Source organism: Bos javanicus, chromosome 1 (genome assembly GCF_032452875.1).
Source record: "Bos javanicus breed banteng chromosome 1, ARS-OSU_banteng_1.0, whole genome shotgun sequence".
Classification (NCBI taxonomy): Eukaryota; Metazoa; Chordata; class Mammalia; order Artiodactyla; family Bovidae; genus Bos; species Bos javanicus.
The window spans coordinates 148,334,323-148,353,138 of NC_083868.1; the positions used below are offsets into that span (position 1 = coordinate 148,334,323).

Consider the following 18,816-nt stretch of genomic DNA (forward strand, 5'->3'; position numbering starts at 1 on the left):
CTTAAACAGATGAACTCCAAAGGGCATCTGGTCCCATCACTTCATGAGAAATAGATGGGGAAACAGAGTCAGACTTTATTTTTTAGGGCTCCAAAATCACTGCAGATGTTGACTGCAGCCATGAAATTAAAAGACGCTTACTCCTTGGAAGAAAAGTTATGACCAACCTAGATAGCATATTGAAAAGCAGAGACATTACTTTGCCAACAAAGGTCCATCTAGTCAAGGCTATGGTTTTTGTAGTAGTCATGTATGGATGTGAGAGTTGGACTGTGAAGAAAGCTGAGCGCTGAAGAATTCATGCTTTTGAACTGCGGTGTTGGAGAAGACTCTTGAGAGTCTCTTGGACTGCAAGGAGATCCAACCAGTCTATTCTGAAGGAGATCAGCCCTGGGATTTCTTTGGAAGGAATGATGCTAAAGCTGAAACTCCAGGACTTTGGCCACCTCATGCGAAGAGCTGACTCATTGGAAAAGACTGATGCTGGGAGGGATTGGGGGCAGGAGGAAAAGGGGATGACAGAGGATGAGATGGCTGGATGGCATCACCGACTCGATGGCCGTGAGTCTGAGTGAACTCCGGGAGTTGGTGATGGACAGGGAGGCCTGGCGTGCTGCGATTCATGCTGCGATTCCGAAAAGAATCAGACACGACTGAGAGACTGAACTGAACTGAACTGAAACAGATGAACATAGCTCAGTAGTAGATCAAGGGTGACAAGACAACCGGAACCAGGGAAACAGACCCTTAAAAGAAGAAAGGTTCAAATCTTAATGCTGTACATTTACCATCCGACCTGATTATGAATGGAGTTCTTCCTTTAAGGGTTTATACTATCCTGACTTGTTAAAGTTCATTTAAATTAAGTTCCCACACCCCTGGCATTCTTCAGCGCTAGGTGACTGAACTACAAGACACATGTATTATTTTATATAAATGCATTAAGACAAAATTGTACAAGGTGGTCTTGGCACTGACAGACTGATTATTCTTAACAGTGGATACAAGCAATTCTTCTATCTCTGTTGCTATTGTTTAGTCGCCAAGTTGCATCCAATTCTTTTGCAAGCCCATGGACTAGGGTCAGCCAGGCTCCTTCTGTCCATGAGATTTCCCAAGCAAGAATACTGGAGTGGGTTGCCATTTCTTTCTCCAGGAGATCTTCCCAGGGATTGAACCCATGTCACCTGCACTGCAGGCGGATTCTTTACCACTGAGCCACTGGGGAAGCCACCTTATCTCTGTTAGTTCAACGTAATGTGGAAAGTGGTAGGATTTGAGGAGCCTAAAAAAAAAGGAAAAAAGAAAAGAAACTCATATGTTTGTCAACTTTGTTTCTGTAAAAATGGAGTTTATCACATCTTCATTAGGAAATCAATTTTCATTCATTCTTTGTCTTGCCAAATGCTCAATCCTTTAGTTTTCTTCTATTTTCACTTGAAGACCATTTCTAGAACTGACTATTAGAGGGCTTACATCTGGGACACTTGGTATGGATGGAATGGAGATGGGAGATCAGAACCATAAGCCTGGCTGGGCCAGAGGTCCAGCATCTCAAACTATTAAAATATTATTGGTATTTTGGGTGAGGAGATAGAGCCCCTGGGAATGTGATACAAATTCTATACCCTTTCTCCAGAAACACAGATAAACACAACATGTTCTACCCAATTGCAGCGTGTTCATAGACTCCCCACTCCCATCCCCTCAGACTCTTTCACGGATGGCCTAGTATTTATGAGCCCCAGATTAGATGTGATTCTGCAAAAACCACAACCTCAATCAACAGGTGCCACTGCTCTGGTTGGCTGGGAGCCCCAAGCTGGTGTCATCAGGTGCTCAGGTGAACTCTGCCTGAGCCCGGTTATCAGGTGCCTCTTGCCCTGAGGCTGTCAGGCCAGGCCGGGTAGGTCTGGACTGTGTGGGTCCCGAAGGCACCTGAAAGCGGTTAGGGGTTCATCTGAAAATATTAATGCCCTTTAGGCTTGATGTGAGGTCTCCTTCCTGAGCCAGAGCTACGTAAATAAGCTAATTGTAGGAATTATCTCCCTCACCTCCTCTGATGCCAAGGATAGGAAAAGTGAAGCCTGTGGGGCTGGGGTGGGGCACCTTAGCCAGGGTCCCCCAAACCTCCTGTGGCCCGAGCATGTATGGAAGGATTTGCTCCGCTTCCTCCCCGAGGCTCTGGGGTGTGGTCCCGATGGCCAGGTGCCACGGACCCCCACCGGTCTCGGGTGCAACGGTTTTTCCTTGCCTGTCACTCCAAACCCCACCTGGCCCCGGCTGATTCCCTGACCCTGGGGAACACCGGGTGGAAGCGCTGCGCTTGCCAGGCCCGGGTTCAGGCCCCGCCCCCGCGCGCAGAGGACCCGCCTCCCTGAGCCCGCCCCACCCACCGGGACCGCCTTCTGCCCCCGCCCCCGAGTCCAGGGACCGCCCTGAAGCCCCGCCCCTAGCGTCGAGGACACGCCTTCGGCCCTGCCCTCACGAGCCGAGGGCGCTTTCCTTGGCCCCGCCCACACTCCTCGAGGGCCCCACCTCCCGACGCTGGCCCCGTCCCGTCCTCAGAGGATCTCCGCCCGTAGCCCCACCCCTACCCGTTTGAGGACCCGCCCCCATAGACCACGCCCTCACAAACCACGCCCCGGGGAGGACCCGCCCTTGGCCACGCCCTCCCCAGGCGCCGCCGAAGACCCGCCTCCCGGCCAGCCCCAGTCTCTCGGAGCCGCTGCCGCTGGGGTTCGGGCGCGGCGTTTCCTCCGCGGTCCCGGCCGACCCGCTCGACCCGTGGCGTCCAGGCCGGTTCCTCCGCGCCTCTCTCGTGGGCGCGCCCGCCGCGGAAGAAGCCGACGCCGCCGGTAAGTGGAGCCCGCGCGCTCGTCTGCCAGATGGAAGCCAAGGGAGCCGGGCGGCGTCTCCTCCCGCGGGCCCGCGAGCGGCGGGGGCGTCCTCGCCCGGTGCCCAGGAGTTTGGGCGGTGCCTCGGGGGCGCGCCTGGGCTGCATGCAGGTGGCTCGGCGGAGCGCGCACTGCAGCAGCGCGGGGGCGGCCCTAACGAGCCCCCGCCAGTGGGCGTGGGGGCGCCGGCCCGGGACCCTCCGACCCTACCCCCAGGGGCCGCCAACCCCCACCCCCAGGTGCCCCCGGCTCCCGGCGGCGAAGGCAGGCAGGTCCGGCCCGCGCGCGCGGCCTTCTAGTCCGGCAGGTGGAGGTCAGGTGGGTCACGGCCCGCCAGCCGGCCGGCGGATGCTGGAGCCGCGCGCGGCTTTGTTTTGGTTCCCAGTCCTACTCGGGAAGCTGGTCTAGGAATTGAAATCTTTTGTGAGATTAAGGTTTTCCCCGTGGAGGAAAGACCACCCCCCGCCACCACCCCAAGCCTTCCAGACTGCCCTCTGGAGAAGGGAATCTGAGCCGCAGTGCGCTCTCGGCCCGCCTGCGTCGTCTTGCAGTCTCGCCGCCGGCTGCTGACGCCCTAAATGGTCCATAAAGCATCTCTCTGCCCTGCTTATGGAGGCTGTTACCCTCAGGTGTTTCCCCTGATCTGGGACAGCTGCCCTACCCTTGGGAGAACCCTGGTAGGATTTTTTTTTTTTGTTAAGAAAGTAGAGGCGCCTTTTCCCCGCCAAAGCTGGCGCCCATTGTACGCCTCACGTTTTTCCACTACAATCTAATTACCACTCTGAAAGACCCCATTCAAAATCATGTGTGGCCTAGAGTCGATTAAACGGCTTGCAGATGAGTGTTTTTTCTGTGCTGTGGCAGAGGATCATTGTTTATCGATAAGTGGGTCTCTCTCATGAGAGATGTGACTTTTTGACATTTTTTTCACTTTTATGTTTTCATCTCAGAAACAGGTCTTTCATGTCAACATTTCTAAAAGTAACTTCTTTTGGATCTAGGTGTTTGATTTTTCACTTCAGCTTGCTTTTCTAAGAAATTAAGCGTGGTTAAGGTGAGAGATTCCCAGCTGAGAGTTTTCCATTTTTTTCCGGCGGATTCATCTGGCCCCATGTGCTTGTTTATAGGACTGCTCCTTTGAGTGTAATTGTTACTAGGCTGTCATACTCAGTCAGTATACTGAGTTATTGAGTCTCTCACAGAAAAGGTATCCGGAGGAGATTGCAAAATCATTGTCAGGGGAGCTCTATAAAGGTTGTACTTTGAGTTTTACCTGTGGCGTAATATGGTTGAGGCTCTGTGGCATCTGGCTGGCCTGAACTGAAATCCTGATTCTGCCAGTTGCTTGCCCCAGTGGGACCCTGGCACCTTTTTTGGAAGGCCTCAATCCCAGCATCCTTATCTGGAAGTTGATGATACCCATCTACTAGGACTCTTGTGTGTAGCATGAGAGAAATACATGCAGAAATGATGGGTTTACCAAGCCCACCTAGGAGTCTCACTTACAAGCATAGCAGCAGGTGCCCCATATTTTGAAATAAAAGAGCTTGCTTGACTGTTTCCAAACTTCTCACCTGTGCTGTTAGTGACATCAAGGAGGCTTTCTTCTTACAACCAACCATAACATTGAACTGTTCCAGTTACCCGCTTTTACTGGGCTCACACCTTGCTTCCCATGAGCAGTGGTGCCTCTTGGCTGTCCCATCTCCTAAACACACATGCTGTCACTGACAAGGCTCTCTTCCTTCTAGCAAGCGCCCACACCTGTGGACTTTGAGGACTTCTCTGCTGTTCGTTGGGCTCCCTCTGCCCTCCTTGCCAGCATCACTCTGATACCTCAGCCAACCCTCCATCACTCTGTGTGCACATTAATTTTTTAAAATGTATCCTTTAGTTTTTATTGTATTTTCAGTTTTTTGGCAGTACCTTGAGGCATGTGGGCTCTTTGTTCCCCATCTAGGGATGGAACCCATGCCGCCTGCATTGGCATCAAGGAGTCTTAATTACTGGACTGCCAGGGAAGTTCCATGCCACGTTAAATTGAAATTACATGTTTAGGCATTTCCTCTTTTATTAGGCTCTGAACTGTAAGAGTCGAACCCTGCCTTGTTCTTGTTTCTTTCCCCAGTGCTTTGACACCTAATAGAGTGAACAGACTGCATGGAGTATTACAGTGGTTCAGAATATGGGATATCAGACTTATAAATCTCCTGGAATTAAAAACACGTAGACCATTGTGATGTACTAAATTCTTATGTCTTTACTCAGCAAAACAAACTACATCTCTCATTACCATCCTTATTCTTTTCAAAAACTATGAAATATTATTTCAGAAAAAAAGACAGGCTTTTCCAGGAATGATCCGACAGTCCTATCGCGTACCTATGCGTAGTGCAGTGTGTTTTTGCAGGGAGGTCCAGCATGTGCAAAAGCCCCGTGAAAGGATGAATTAGGACAAGCAGAGTGCTGCAAGGAGACAGGCAGGTAGAGCCTTGCAGGTCCAGAAGTGGGCTGGGCATGAAGGGAGTGAGGGCTTACTATATATAGACTCAATGAAGTGAAATCGCTCGACTATTTGCAACCCCATGAACTGTAACCTACCAGGCTCCTCCGTCCATGGGATTTTCTAGGCAAGAGTACTGGAGTGGGTTGCCATTTCCTTCTCCAGAGGATCTTCCTGACCCAGGGATCAAACCCGTGTCTCCCGCATTGCAGGCAGCTGCTTTACCCTCTGAGCCACCAGAGAAGCCCAATGGGAAGAGTTTAAACATGGTGGGGAAGTGTTTTATGTTTTAAGAGGACTTGGAGCGCTGTGTGAAAGTACGCACAGGAGCAGAGAGACAAGAGTCTGAAGGAGAAGCCTTAGGCTTCTGCAAGCTTGCAGGAGAAAGATGACTCACTCAGTGGAGAATCCACGGGTGTGTTGGAAGATGAGCTAACAGGACTTGGGCTCAGTGTGGCTGATAAAGAGAAGGAAGAGTTCAGGATGACGTCAGAGGTCTCATAGGTGGAGGGGCCGCTTTCTGAGGAAAGGAAGACTGGAGAGGGAACATGCTGTGCAGGTAGAATCCAGAGTGGAGGTTTTTTTTTTTTTTTTTTTTTTTCAGTTATTTGTTTTTTAAGTTTATTTAAGTTTAATTGGAGGATAATTGCTTTTTACAATGTTGTGTTGGTTTCTGCCGTGCAACGATTGAGTCAGTCGAAAGTGTACATATACCCCTCTAAGAGTGGAGGGCTTTTTTTTTTAAGTTTATTTTTAATTGGAGGATAATTGCTTTGCAGTGTTGTGTTGGTTTCTGCCGTGCCCAATGATTGAGTCAGTCGAAAGTGTACACATATCCCCTCCAAGAATGGAGGGTTTTTTTGCACAAGCAACTTAAATGCCCACTGACCGATGAATGGATAAGGAAGATAAGGTGTATATACACAGTAGAATACTGCTCAGCCATAAAAAACAAATGGAATAATACCATTTGCAGCAACATGGATGCAACTGGAGATTATCATACTAAGTGAAGTAAGTTAGAAAGACAGGGAAGGACAAATATTGTATGATATCACTTCTGTATGCAATCTAAAATGTGACACGAATGAACTTATCTATAAAATGGAAACAGACAGAGAACAGATTTGTGGTTGCCGAGGGAGAGGGGAGGAGGGGGAGGCATGGATTGGGAGTTTGGGGTTAGCAGATGTGAACTATTGTATATAGAATGGATAAACACCAAGGTCCTACTGTATAGCATGGGGAGCTATAGTCAATATTCTATAGTAAACCTACTGGAAAAGAAAAAAGGAGTGGAGGGTTTTTTAAAAACAGTGTTGTTGAGTTATAATTTACAGACCATAAAATTCTTTCATTTCAGTATATCATTCAATGATTTTTAGTAAACTTATGGAGTTATGCAGCCATGGCCATAATCCAGTTTTTAGCACATTTCCATTACCCATCCGTGCCCCACTCCCCCCCAACCCCCAATAAAAAAGATCCCTTGTGCTCATTTGCAGTTACTCCCTGTTCCTACTCCCCACCCTAAGCAACCACTCATGCATCCACTTGCCATCTCTACAGACTGGCCTCTTCTGGGCATTTCATATAAATGGAGTCATGCGATACATGGCCTTTTATGACCGGCTTCTTCCACTAAGCTTGTATCTTCCAGGTGCATCCACATGTTCAGCGCTTTGTTCTTTCTCATCACCGAGGAGCATGCCATCACATGGCTAGACTTCATGTTGTTGATGGACACTAGAGAGTCTAGTTTCGGACGCGCTGTTTCAGACGTGTAGAGAAGTCAAGGAAGCATTGGCATGAATTTGGGTCTTCGAGGGGGAGGTTTGGAGGGCTATAAACCTGTGAGTCATGAACATGAAGCTGGTATTAATTACTTAAAGGAATAGATCATTGAGGGAAGAGAGAGAGGGTGGGAGGGACCCAAGCATGTTGCCCGGGAATGCCAGCATCTGGCAGGCGTGTAGATGAGGGTGGGTCTGCAGAGAGGTGGGTGGGAGCCAGCACAGGGCGGATGGCCCAGAGGAGTGTGTGCTGATGGGAGGCTGTCTGCAGGAGGAGGAAGTGGCCTGCCACACCGTCCTCCTGGGAGCGGAATGAGGAAGCAGAGTCCACTCGCGTTGATGATTTGAAAGTCAGTTGTGTTGGCCTTATCACAGGGGGCCCGGAGCAATCAGAAAGCGAAGAGGATAAGACCTGGAGGGTCTTAAAACTTCCCCATAGCTATGAAACGAAACATTGAGTCTTAAAGATCACGTTGTCCCTGCAGCTCAGTTTCTTCTGTGAAGTAGTATTTGCCTTTGTATCTGATTGATGACATGAAGTTTGGTTAGCACACTGACGCTGCCTCGGGGGAATTTACTCACGTCACCATTACTCCATGCTTCTCTCTCCTTCCAGAGCGTGAGCTAGTGAGATACCACGTAGGCTCATAAGTCAGGATCATGTTTAGCTGTGAGTAACAGAACACTTGATTTAACAGCTTAAACTCAACTCTTAACGTGCAGAAAGCAGTAAGTCCGGGGCAGAGTGTCCAAGGTTGGTGTGGCGCCTTCCTTCCACTTAATGCATGGGAGTCATGCCCTAAAGATGGCTCTTTCCCCTGGGTTGCAAGGTGAGGCTTCAGCTCCAACATCAAACCTTTGTTTTGAGGCATAAAATAGGGGAAAGGTGGAAGGCAAAAGGCCAGAGGAGTCCACTCTACCACCGCTGCCTCAGGCTTTGCAGTAGCTGCAGTCCTCATGTATAATGAATGCATCTAGCCACAGGGGAGAAAAAAAATATACAAGGGCCAAAAGAAAATGGCAAGCACCTGGGCCCTGGTGTAACACACCTCCATCCAGACTCCTCGCCTGGAGACATAGCGCCATGGGGGCAGCACCCTGTCGGGGGCCAGGCAGGTAACCACTACTTAGAAAATAAACAGTCAAGGCTTCCCAGGTGGCGCAGTGGTAAAGAATGCACCTGCGATGCGGGAGATGTGGGTTTGCTCCCTGGGTTGGGGAAGATCCCCTGCACCAAGACCCTGCTCCAGTATTCTTGCCTGGAAAATCCCACAGACAAGGGAGCCTGGTGGGCTACAGTCCATGGGGAGTCAGACAATGACTGAGCACACCCACACGCAAATGAACGGTCATGTGGATTTCTGACACCACTGCTGTCAGACATGTCACGCTTAGATCCTTGGGCTTTTTAACTTTTTTTCCCCCCACCTGATTTTCTTGTAGAATACTTACAGTCCTGTCTTGGAGTCTATCTGTAAAGGATTGGGTGCTAAACCAACTGTTCAGTTAGGACACAGATCTGCTTTTCCTTAGGGCTAGTAGATGCCCCATGCTGGCAGGAACCACGTGCATTCAGAATTCGCAGTTGGCAACAACATGCAGTTAGCTACTTGGTGAGTTTCGCTCCTAGAGTTCACTTTGTCCATTAAGTGGAACCCTAGCGTGTTCCTTCTTTCAGCTTCATCCATTTGTCTCCCTCAGAGTCCAGGAGACACCAGAACCATTTATCTTTTATGTCCCCTAGTGCCTGGCTCAGCAGCCTTGCTAAATATTTGAGTTGGATCACCCAGCCCGTCTGGGTATAAGAGTGTTTGCGGCCACGTGGCCTCCAGGGCAGTGGGCTGGGGACACTTTACATCCTTGAAGAGCTGCCGTATCTGTTTGTCCTCTGATTCCCTCTTAGATACCTTTTCTGCTGCGAGAATGAAAGATGGATCCAGAGGAGCAAGAGCTGTTGAATGATTACAGATACAGAAATTACTCTTCCGTGATCGAAAAGGCATTAAGAAATTTCGAGTCCTCGAGTGAATGGGCGGATCTCATATCTTCCTTGGGCAAGCTCAACAAGGTATGTGGGGCTGGGAGTGTTTGCACTGTGGGGGCAGGGGGCGGGCACACAGCTGTCCTTTTATTGTTTCAAGGACTTGTCTTTTTAATATTACACTGCATGCAGATTACAGCCATCAGATAAGAAGAACCGCCACTAATTTGTCACCCGAGTTACACCTGCTATTAACCTGTCAGCATATGAACCTCCTCTTCCAGCCCTTTCTTTCTGAGCACACAGTATAGTGTGGATAGAGTCCATAGAACAGCTGAACTCTTTTTTTTCTCAACAATATTTAGTTCTAAACAAGATAAATTTATAAATGATCCATTTATTCAAAGATGAATTGTCCTTCCTGTACTGCTCAGAATTTTTATGGCTTTTTTTTTTTTTTTTTTCCCTTCTCTAATCTTTTCCACCATTTTACTGCTAACTGGTAACTCCTAGAAGAATAAAGGATGAAGCAGTTATGGAAATCTGCCCAGAAATTGTGTGTGTGTGTTTGGACAAGGGAAAGTGGGTTGGGTCTAAGGAGACCAAAACCGATCACTTGTGGGCTTGAGCTCGTGTGCCATGGATGGGGACCTTTGTTTATTTCCGTCCTGCCCAGAAGGAGGGTGATTACTGTGACCTTTAGGAAGACGATAACCTGGGCTCAGAGAGGCTGTGCCTGGTTCTATTGCCGGTTACCTGGGCTCCTGGGTGTGACACCTGACTTTGGAGCCCAAGTGACGTATGGGTGCTGGGAGGTAGCTAACCGAGTCTGGGGGGGTCCCCACTCTCCAGGTCACACACACCGGGGGGCTCAAACAAACCTCACTAGAGAGAATTTGTCCATTTACTGCTTCAAGGAGCCAGGGGGAGAGAGAAGGTGGGCAGCCTGACCACAGGGGCGGCACCTGAGCAGCTGTCCAGCACCAACCGCCCGAAAGCAGCTATCAGCACCCACAGATGGCAGAGAGGAGATGGGCGGTTATTGCAGATAGTGCCCAGGAAGCTGCGTGGTCTCTGCAAAGTGTATTTACAACATGTGAACCCCGTGGCTGGTGCTGGCTGGAAGGAAAGTGGAAGTGTAAGTCACTCAGTTGTGTCTGACTTTTTGTGACCCCATGAAATGTGGCCCACCAGGCTCCTCTGTCCATGGAATTCCCCTTGAATACTGGAGTGGTTGCCAACCCCTTCTTTAGGGAATCGTTCCAACACAGAGATTGAACCCTCATCTTCTGTATCGCAGGCAGATTATTGTCTGAACCCCCAGGGTTGGGATGGAGACGTATAATAAAACAGCAAATAAGAGCTTGAGAATGCTTTGGTGGCAGAGCTCTGACTTAGGACTTTTCTGGCTGAAGGTAATATTCACTGTGTTGCACAGAGGTAAGCTGCTTTTTTAGGGGAAAGCGAGATGCCCTGGAGTGGGACTTGGACACATTCCAGTTCTTCTACGTGTTTTACTATTTTAGTACTTGACTCTCCTGGAATCAAATAATACCATACTTGGGGAGAGGGGGATGTGCTTACTGCTTTTCTGTTGAGTTAAAATTCATGCAACATAAAATTTACTTTTTTTTTTTTTTTTACCATTTTTTAAATTTTTGTTGTTTGTGCTGGGTGTTTGTTGCTAGGTGGGCTTTTCTCTAGTCACGGCGAGCAGGGGATACTCTGTAGTTGCACAGGCCCTCATGGTGATGGCTTCTCTTGTTGCAGAACACGGGGTCTAGGACCCAGGGGTTTCAGTAGTAGTGGCTCCTGGGCTCTAGAGCACAGCCTCAGGAGTTGCGGCGCACAGGCCTAAGTTGCTCTGTGGCGTGTGGGATCTTCCCAGACCAGAGATCGAACCTGTATCTCCTGCCTTGGCAGTGGACTCTTTCCCACTGAGCCACCAAGCCCCAATCAACCATCTTAAAATACATGGCTTTTAGTGCATTCATGATGTATGACCATCACCAGTGTCTACTTCCCAGACATTTTCACCACCCCAAGGGAAACCCTCCCCATTTCTGTCTTTACCCAGGCCCTGGTAGTCACTAATCTACTTTCTGTATCTGTGGATATTTCATATAAAAGGGATCGTACGATAATGTGGCACTTTTGTGTCTGGCTTCTTTCACTTAGTGTGTTTCCAAGGTCCATCCACGTTGTAGCCTGTATCAGTACTTCATTGATTTATGGCTGAATAATGTTCCGGGGTATGAACAGACCACATTTTGTTTAGCCATTCTTCAGTTGGCTCTTCGGAGTAGTCCCGTGTGAATATTTGTGTACAAGTTTTTGTTTGAACACCTGTCTTTGTTTCTTTCAGGAGTATACCTAGGAGTGGGATTAGTCACGTGGTTACTCTATATTGAAGTTATTGAGGAACCATCAAGATGTTTTCCGCAGTAGCTACCCCATTTCACATGCCCACCAGCTACGTATTAGGGCTCCAATTTCTTCTCGTTCTCAGTTTTCAGGGTGGTTTTCTTTTTTGACAATAGCCATTCTAGTGGGTGTGAAGCGGTATATCTTACATACCTTAGGGTTTTGATTTGCATTCCCCTAATGACTAAAATTTTGAGCATCTTGTCACTTGCTTGTTGGCCATTTGTATATCTTTCTTGGAGAAATTTCTATTCAAGTATTTTGTTTATTTTTTTAACTATGCTACTTGTCTTTTTGTTGTGATTTGCAACAGTTTCTTTTATATCCTGGATTCTGGTCCTTTACAGGATTTATGATTTGCAGATTGTTTTTTCCCCCATTCTTTAGGCTGTCTTTTGATGCACACCATTTTAAAATTTTTGGTGAAGTCTCATTTGTTTTTTCTTTTGTTGATTATGCTCTTGGTGCATATCTGAGAAACCATTGCCAATTCCACGATGAAGAAGATTTACCCCTGTGTTTTCTTCTTCTAAGAGTTTTTAGTTTTTGTTTTTGCAATTAGATCTTTGATTCATTTTGAGTTAATTTGTGTTTTTTGTTGTTGTTGTTTTTCATAGATGAATATTGAGTTTGTAGTAAGAATAAAATTACCTCATAGCACATATGCAATTCAGACATTAAAAATTAAGCAATCTATGGTTGGGAAATGCAAACAATATGATAAACAAATACATGATATGAAATAAATACATGATAAACGCAATTAAAAAGTATATGATAAAAACATTGACCATATTATGGTATATAACCAGAGACATTAAATGTTTCAGATGGAAGGAGTATAGGTTTGGGCATGTGCAAGCATTCTAACGTTCTGGAAATTTTTTTTCTTTAAATCTAATTTTTTATTTTATATCAGAGTACAGTCGATTTACAATATTCATTTCAGGTGTACAGCAAAGTGTGTCCATTGTACACGTACGTGTTCCATTCTTTTTCAGGTTCTTTCCCCACGTAGGTTGTTACAGATTACTGAGTAGAGTTTCCTGTGCCATACAGTAGGTCCTTGTTCATCATCTGTTTAGTAGCTATATAGTAGCATGTATCTGTTAATCCCCAAATCCTAATTTCTTTCCCTGATTATCTAACCCTAATTTATCTTTCCCCCTACCTTTGCCTTTTAGTAACCATATCTTTGTTTGTGAAATCTGGGAATCTGCTTCTGTTTTGTAAATGAGTTAATTTGTATTATTTTTTAGATTCCACCTATAAGCGATTATGTGACACTTGTCTTTTATATACTTCAATTGTGTAAGCTCCAGGTCCGTCCATGTTGCTGCAGACGGCATCAGCTCATTCTTTTTCACGGCTGAGTAACACTCCACGGTGTACTCATGCCACGTTATCTCCATCCGTTCATCTGTTGATGGACATTTAAGTTGCTTCCATGTCTTGGCTGTTGTAAATAGTGCTGCAATGAACGTTGGGGTGCGTGTTTCTTTTCAAATCATGTTTGTCTCTGGATATATGCCCAGGAATGCGATTGCTGGATCATATGGTAGTTTGTTTTTAGTTTTTTAAGGAACCTCTAAACTGTTCTCCATAGTGGCTGCACCAATTTACATTCCCACTAACAGTGTAGGAGGATTCCCTTTTCTCCACACCCTTTCCAGCATTTATTGTTTATACTCTTTGATGATAGACATGCTGATCAAGTTAATTTTTGTACATGGCTTAAGGAGGCTCCAACTTCATTCCTTCTCACATGGAAATCTCGTTGTTTTACATGTGGAAAACCATCTGTTGACGAGACTGTTCTTTTGAAGGGCCTTGGAATCCTTGTTGAAAATCAGTTATCTATAGAAAGATGTTTAATTCTTGACTTTCCTCTTTTTCCATTTATCCTTATGTCTATCTTTATGCCACTTTGTTTATTGTAGTTTTGTAGTAAGTTTTGAAATGGGGAAGTAAGAGTCCTCGAACTTGGTTGTTCTTTTTCAGAGTTGTTCTGGATTCCTTGACATTCTGTATGAATTTTAGGATCAGCATGTCAATTTCTGCAAAAAAGCCAAGTGGGATTTTGATAGGGATTACACGGACTCTGTAGATTGCTTTGGGAAGTATTGCCATGTGCACAATATTGTCTTCTAATCCATGAACACAGAGTATTTTTCCATTTATTTAGGAACATACACACACATATATATTTATTGACTTTTGGCTGTGCTGGGTCTTCCTTGCCGCACGGGCTTTTCTTTGGTTGCAGTGAACGGGAGCTCTTCTCTAGCTGCAGTGTGCAGGCTTCTTATAGTGGTGGCTTCTCTTGTTGCAGAGCACAGGCTCTAGGGCGCGCAGGCGTCAGGAGTTGCAGTTCCTGGGCTCTAGCACACAGGCTCAGTAGTTGTGGTGCACGGGCTTAGTTGCTCCAAGACATGTGAGATCTTCCAGAGCAGAGATCGATAAACCGATGTGTCCGGCATAAGCAGGCAGATTCTTTACCACTGGGCCACCAGGCAAGCTCAGAACATGTTTATTTTGAGGTAGGTAAAATTATGAACTTGAAAAACGCAGTTCTTGAGCAGTGAGTTATCCTATGAACCAGGCTTTGTTTCAATGTGCCAGAAAAGCTTTCAAAAATGTTGAATCATTGTAACCTGCCTTTTATGTGCAGGATATTGAGTACAGTTGCGTCTTTCTTTAAGGAGCTTTGGAAGTGTTAGCCATTCCTTCTTTCAGTGGCTGTCTGAGTGCCTAGAATGTGCCAGCAGACGCCAGGGTGCGGCAGAGAGCCAAACTGACAAGACCCTGCCTTCATTCTGGTAGGGGTGGGGAAGCTGGATGGGGAATGAAAGATACACCTTGTTGGTGGGTGATGAGCGTGGTGGGAATGGTAAGGAAGGCAGTGCATGGTGAGCGTAGCTGAGATGGTGCCATTGGATCAAGTACAGAGGCTCTAGTGTGTCCAAGGCTGGGGAGGTTGTCACCGAGCAGGGATGGGGAGAGGATAGGAAAGGAGGCTGCAGAGGAGAGGGGTAGGGAGGGCATCTCATCTTACCAGTCCTTTGGAGCTGGCGTCTGAGGGTGGCCCCTGAGTTGGGGGCAGCTGCCCAGCAGCGGGCATGGCCTGTCTTCCTGTTTAGGTGCTGGAACCATCTCCAGCTGCTCTGCTGGGTGGGGTCAGGCAGAAACAGGGAGACCAGTTATAAGGCCCATGGGGAAGGGCTTGGATTCTGAATATACTTTGGAGGTATGGCCAAGAGGCTTTGTCCTCAGAGCAAATGGGAAAGGCGAGGGAAAAAGAAGAGTCGAGTATGACTTGCAGGTTCTCCCGGGTTGGGGGCTCAAGGAGCTGAAAGGCTGTGATAGAGAGACTGGGGAGCAGCCGGCCCCTCGGGCCAGGTGGGGAGACCCCGGGTTCCCATTGGAAAGCGTGCATTTGAGCATCCATCAGATGTCCCTGTGTGACCTCTGTGGGCCGTGGGATGGATGTGAGTTTGAAAAGACAGCTTGTTGTTAAAAGTCTTCCCCCCAATTCCGTGTAACCCCACTCTCAGGTCCTCTTCACTCCTGCTTCCTGTTCTCTGTTGCCATGATGGGGTGATGAGGGTGAGCTGCCTGCTGCACGAACTTGCTCAGTGTTGGGGAGATGAGGGTGACGCTGTCTGTCCCCCCTGCAGCTCTGCCGATGACAGTGGACATCTGGAGAGAGCCCACTGTGGGCCAGGGGCGCACAGCATGGCCTGAGGCCGGACCCAGACTAAACAGCCTGTGCCTGATCAGAGCCAGCAGATGGCAAAGGGGGGCCCAGCCCCTGAGCAGAGCCCTTGGCTCCTCTCACATCTGAGTCTGTGGCTCACAGAGAGGACAGAGATGCCCCTCTGCTTTCTTTGTTAGCCAGATAAGGGAGACCTGATGATCAGCCCCCTTTTGCTGGTGAAATTACCTAACTCATTCCATGTCTGGTGGCAGCGAAGTGGCTTTTACGGGTTGAATTGTGTCCTTGGAAATTGACGTGTCCTCACCCCCAGTATCTCAGAGTGTGGCCTTATTTGGAGATCCAGTCTTTACAGAGACAGCCAGGTTAAAACGAAGTCCTTATCCAACATGATAACTATATCCTTGTAAGAGGGGATAAGTTGGACACAGACACAGAGATGCCGACAGGGAAGGCACCCTGCAAGGGTGAAGGCAGAGACCAGGCTGATGCGGATAGAAGCCAAGGAATGCCGAGATTGCCAGAAGCTGTGGCGCAGCCTGGAGCGGTTTCCCGCTCACAGCCTCGGAGGGAACCAGCCCTGCTGACACTTGCCGACGTCTTGATCTCAGCCCGGTGCCTAGATCTCAGCCTCCTGGCCTCCCAGTTCCATGGCCGTAGCCTCCCTGTGGCTGGCGCTTTGTTACAGAAGCCCTCTGGCAAACTGATAGAGCAGTAGAACAAGGTATATACTGAACACTTAGGTGCTAAGGACCTGACGTTGAACACCTGATTCCTGCTCCCATGGAGCATAAGGCTTTGCTGGCAGCCGACAAAACAGCAAATAAACACGTGACGTCAGGTGCTGAATGCTAAGAAGAGAAATCAACCGTGAGAGTGGGTAGCAAGGAAGGAGGACGGGGCACTCGCTCAGACAGAGACGGCTCTTTGATAACGTGACATTTGAATTTTGAGCAGAGGCCCGGATGTGTCGCCCTGGCTGGCAGGGACGCCATCTGGGGTGCGGGCCTGAGTCCAAGGTCCAGGAGGGGATGGGCATGGCTGGAGAAGGAGAGGTGGTAGGAGATGAGGAGGAGAGGGAGCCCTCCTCCCCGGGCAGGTCTCGGGGCTTTATCCTGCAGTGAGGGGTGCCACTGAGCTCCCAGGAAGGCTTTGAGCAGGGTGACCCATCACTGCCTTTTCCGCAGAGAGGAATGCCTCTGGCTGATGGGCGGGGAGGGAGCCTGATCATGGGAGCCTGCAGGAGGGAGGGGGCAGCTTCAGCACCGGGTGGATTGGAGTTACTGGACACAGAGGGTTTGGGAAGGGGCTGGAGGGAACAAGCCTCCTGCAGCTTAGCAATCACTCACTTCTGGGAGACCCACAACTACTGCATTCAAGGAGTAGGAGTTGATGTGAATAAAGAATTTTCTTAGGGCTTTAGTGACGGTCAAATTTCTTGCATGGATACAGAAATTCAGTGAGTAAATTAGTGAGAAGTTAATTAAAAAAAAAATCTTTATGATGCAAGAAGAAGCAGTAGTATCGTGGTCTTTAGGTTGCAAAGTTAGGTCAGGTTGTGTTCTAATGAAAGCAGATGATCGCAGGTTCTAAAACATAAACCATGGTCTCATAGCAGAAGTGCCTCTGGCTCAACTCTTGACAAGAGAAAACCGAGCCCCAAGAGGTCTCTTGTTTGTCAGACTACAGACAGGTTCTAATTGTATCGTTTCTAAAACCTGCTAAGCTTTCAGTACCATTTTTTAAATTTTTTTCTGTTAGGGAAAAGTTTATCTTTTGTAGTTGTTATGTGTATCAACCTGGATAGAGTAATTTTTGCTTCATAGTTTGAGACTTCAAGCTGTCACCTTTCACGGATCATTTTAAGGTGAATTTTAATCAAGCTCATTTTGAACCCTTAGGAACCCAATCACCATACCAAGCCTGGATTGTAAATTTAATTATGGAAATGAAGAATAGTTTATTTAAACTCTGTACATTTAAAAAACCTTTGCAGTAAAACTTCTTTAAAAAAAAAAAAAAAGTTCCTCTTTTCCTCCCTGGCCGCTTGAAGATGAGCTGCCATCATGAACGACACAGTAACCATCCGGACTGGGAAGTTCATGACCAACCGACTGCTTCAGCGGAAACAAATGGTCGTCGATGTTCTTCACCCTGGGAAGGCAACAGTACCTAAAACAGAAATTTGGGAAAAACTGGTCAAAACGTATAAGACCACACCAGATGTCATCTTTGTATTTGGATTCAGAACGCATTTAGGCGGTGGCAAGACAACTGGCTTCGGCATGATTTACGATTCCTTGGATTACGCAAAGAAGAATGAGCCCAAACACAGGCTTGCGAGACATGGCCGGTATGAGAAGAAAAAGACCTCAAGAAAACAGTGAAAGGAAAGCAAGAGCAGAATGAAGAAAGTCCGGGGGACTGCAAAGGCCAACGTTGGTGCTGGCAAAAAAAAAGTGAGCTGGAGATTGGACAATAGAAGGAGTAAAGATTCTGCAGTGACTGTATCTGTGGTGATTGTGCAGGTTTTTCATGAAAGAGAGAATAAACTAAGACCTTTTACAAAAAAAAAATGTTGTAATGCTCCTAAATGAGCCACTCTCTTTTGGCTGCTTTTATGCAATATCCTACTGTTTCACAAAATGGCCTGAAAGTGGGTGGCATGAATAGCAAGGGATGTGGGTCTTGGGTGTTCCGTGTTTCAGCTTCAAAAGTCTTACTGCTTAATGACAAGTACCTGCTTTTTAAAGCAGAGCCTCTTTGTCGTGATGAGAGGAAGGTGGCTGGAACTCAGAGGCCAGGTGAACCGTTCTGACTCTTTATACATGAGCTCCGAGACGTCTTCTAGCTGAAAACTTGATGAGGTCACCTGGATCCTGATGTTTGCCTGTGCCCTGATCAGTTACTTCTCTATTAAACAGTATTAGTTCAGGTGAAGCATCTTGCAGGTCTGAAGACAGATGTCCAAGATCAGGGTGTCAGCAGATTTGGCTTCCTCTGAGGCGTCTCTCCTTGACTCAGCTGGCTGCTTCTCACTGTGTCCTCCTCCCTGTGGTTTATGTGTCCTAATCTCCCCTTCTTATAAGGCCACCAGTCATATTGGACACCATGTATATGACCTCATTTTACCCTGGTCACCTCTTTAAGGGCCCCATCTCCAGCATGTCTGCATTCTGAGGTACCAGGGGTCAGGGCTTCATACATGAATTTTAGGGACATGGTGCAGCTTGTAACAGGGTTTAATAATGAAGTACAGATCATCTCTCCACATATCAACATTTTAAAAAAGCTTCCATGAAAGCTTCTCATGGAAGCTCAGATGGCTTTTGTCACGTGCTTCATGGAAGGGTAGTGTTCTTTATTTCATCTCTTCTCCTGCCCTGGAGTACCATGAAGACCTGCAGTTCTCCTGTGTGTGTGGTGATCCAAGATATGCCCGGAACTTCTGGGTCTCTCAGCCTTCCCGACCACCTTAGTCCACTCAGGACGCTGCTGTAACC

The 18,816-nt window shown here is 47.5% G+C and overlaps 2 protein-coding genes across 5 annotated transcripts in view; both read left to right on the plus strand.

Moving 5' to 3' along the window:
• The first annotated feature begins 2,767 nt into the window (after positions 1 to 2,767).
• DOP1B (DOP1 leucine zipper like protein B) overlaps positions 2,768 to 18,816 on the plus strand; it is a 131,004-nt gene continuing 114,955 nt past the window's right edge. For 3 of the 4 annotated variants that reach the window (XR_009737757.1, XM_061424471.1, XM_061424491.1), the window contains exons 1-2: positions 2,768 to 2,858; positions 9,097 to 9,261. Coding sequence is in view for 3 of the 4 variants with exons in the window: in XM_061424471.1 (XP_061280455.1) it covers positions 9,124 to 9,261 (138 nt within the window). In the remaining variant the exon portion in view is untranslated. Of the gene's footprint in view, positions 2,859 to 6,569; positions 8,807 to 9,096; positions 9,262 to 18,816 lie in introns of those variants that run through there. The other variant, XM_061424480.1, reaches the window with a different exon arrangement.
• LOC133251832 (small ribosomal subunit protein eS24-like) lies at positions 17,324 to 17,889 on the plus strand. The gene has a single exon (XM_061424612.1). The coding sequence runs from the start codon at positions 17,380 to 17,382 to the stop codon at positions 17,698 to 17,700; it is 321 nt and encodes a 106-aa protein (XP_061280596.1). The 5' UTR covers positions 17,324 to 17,379; the 3' UTR covers positions 17,701 to 17,889.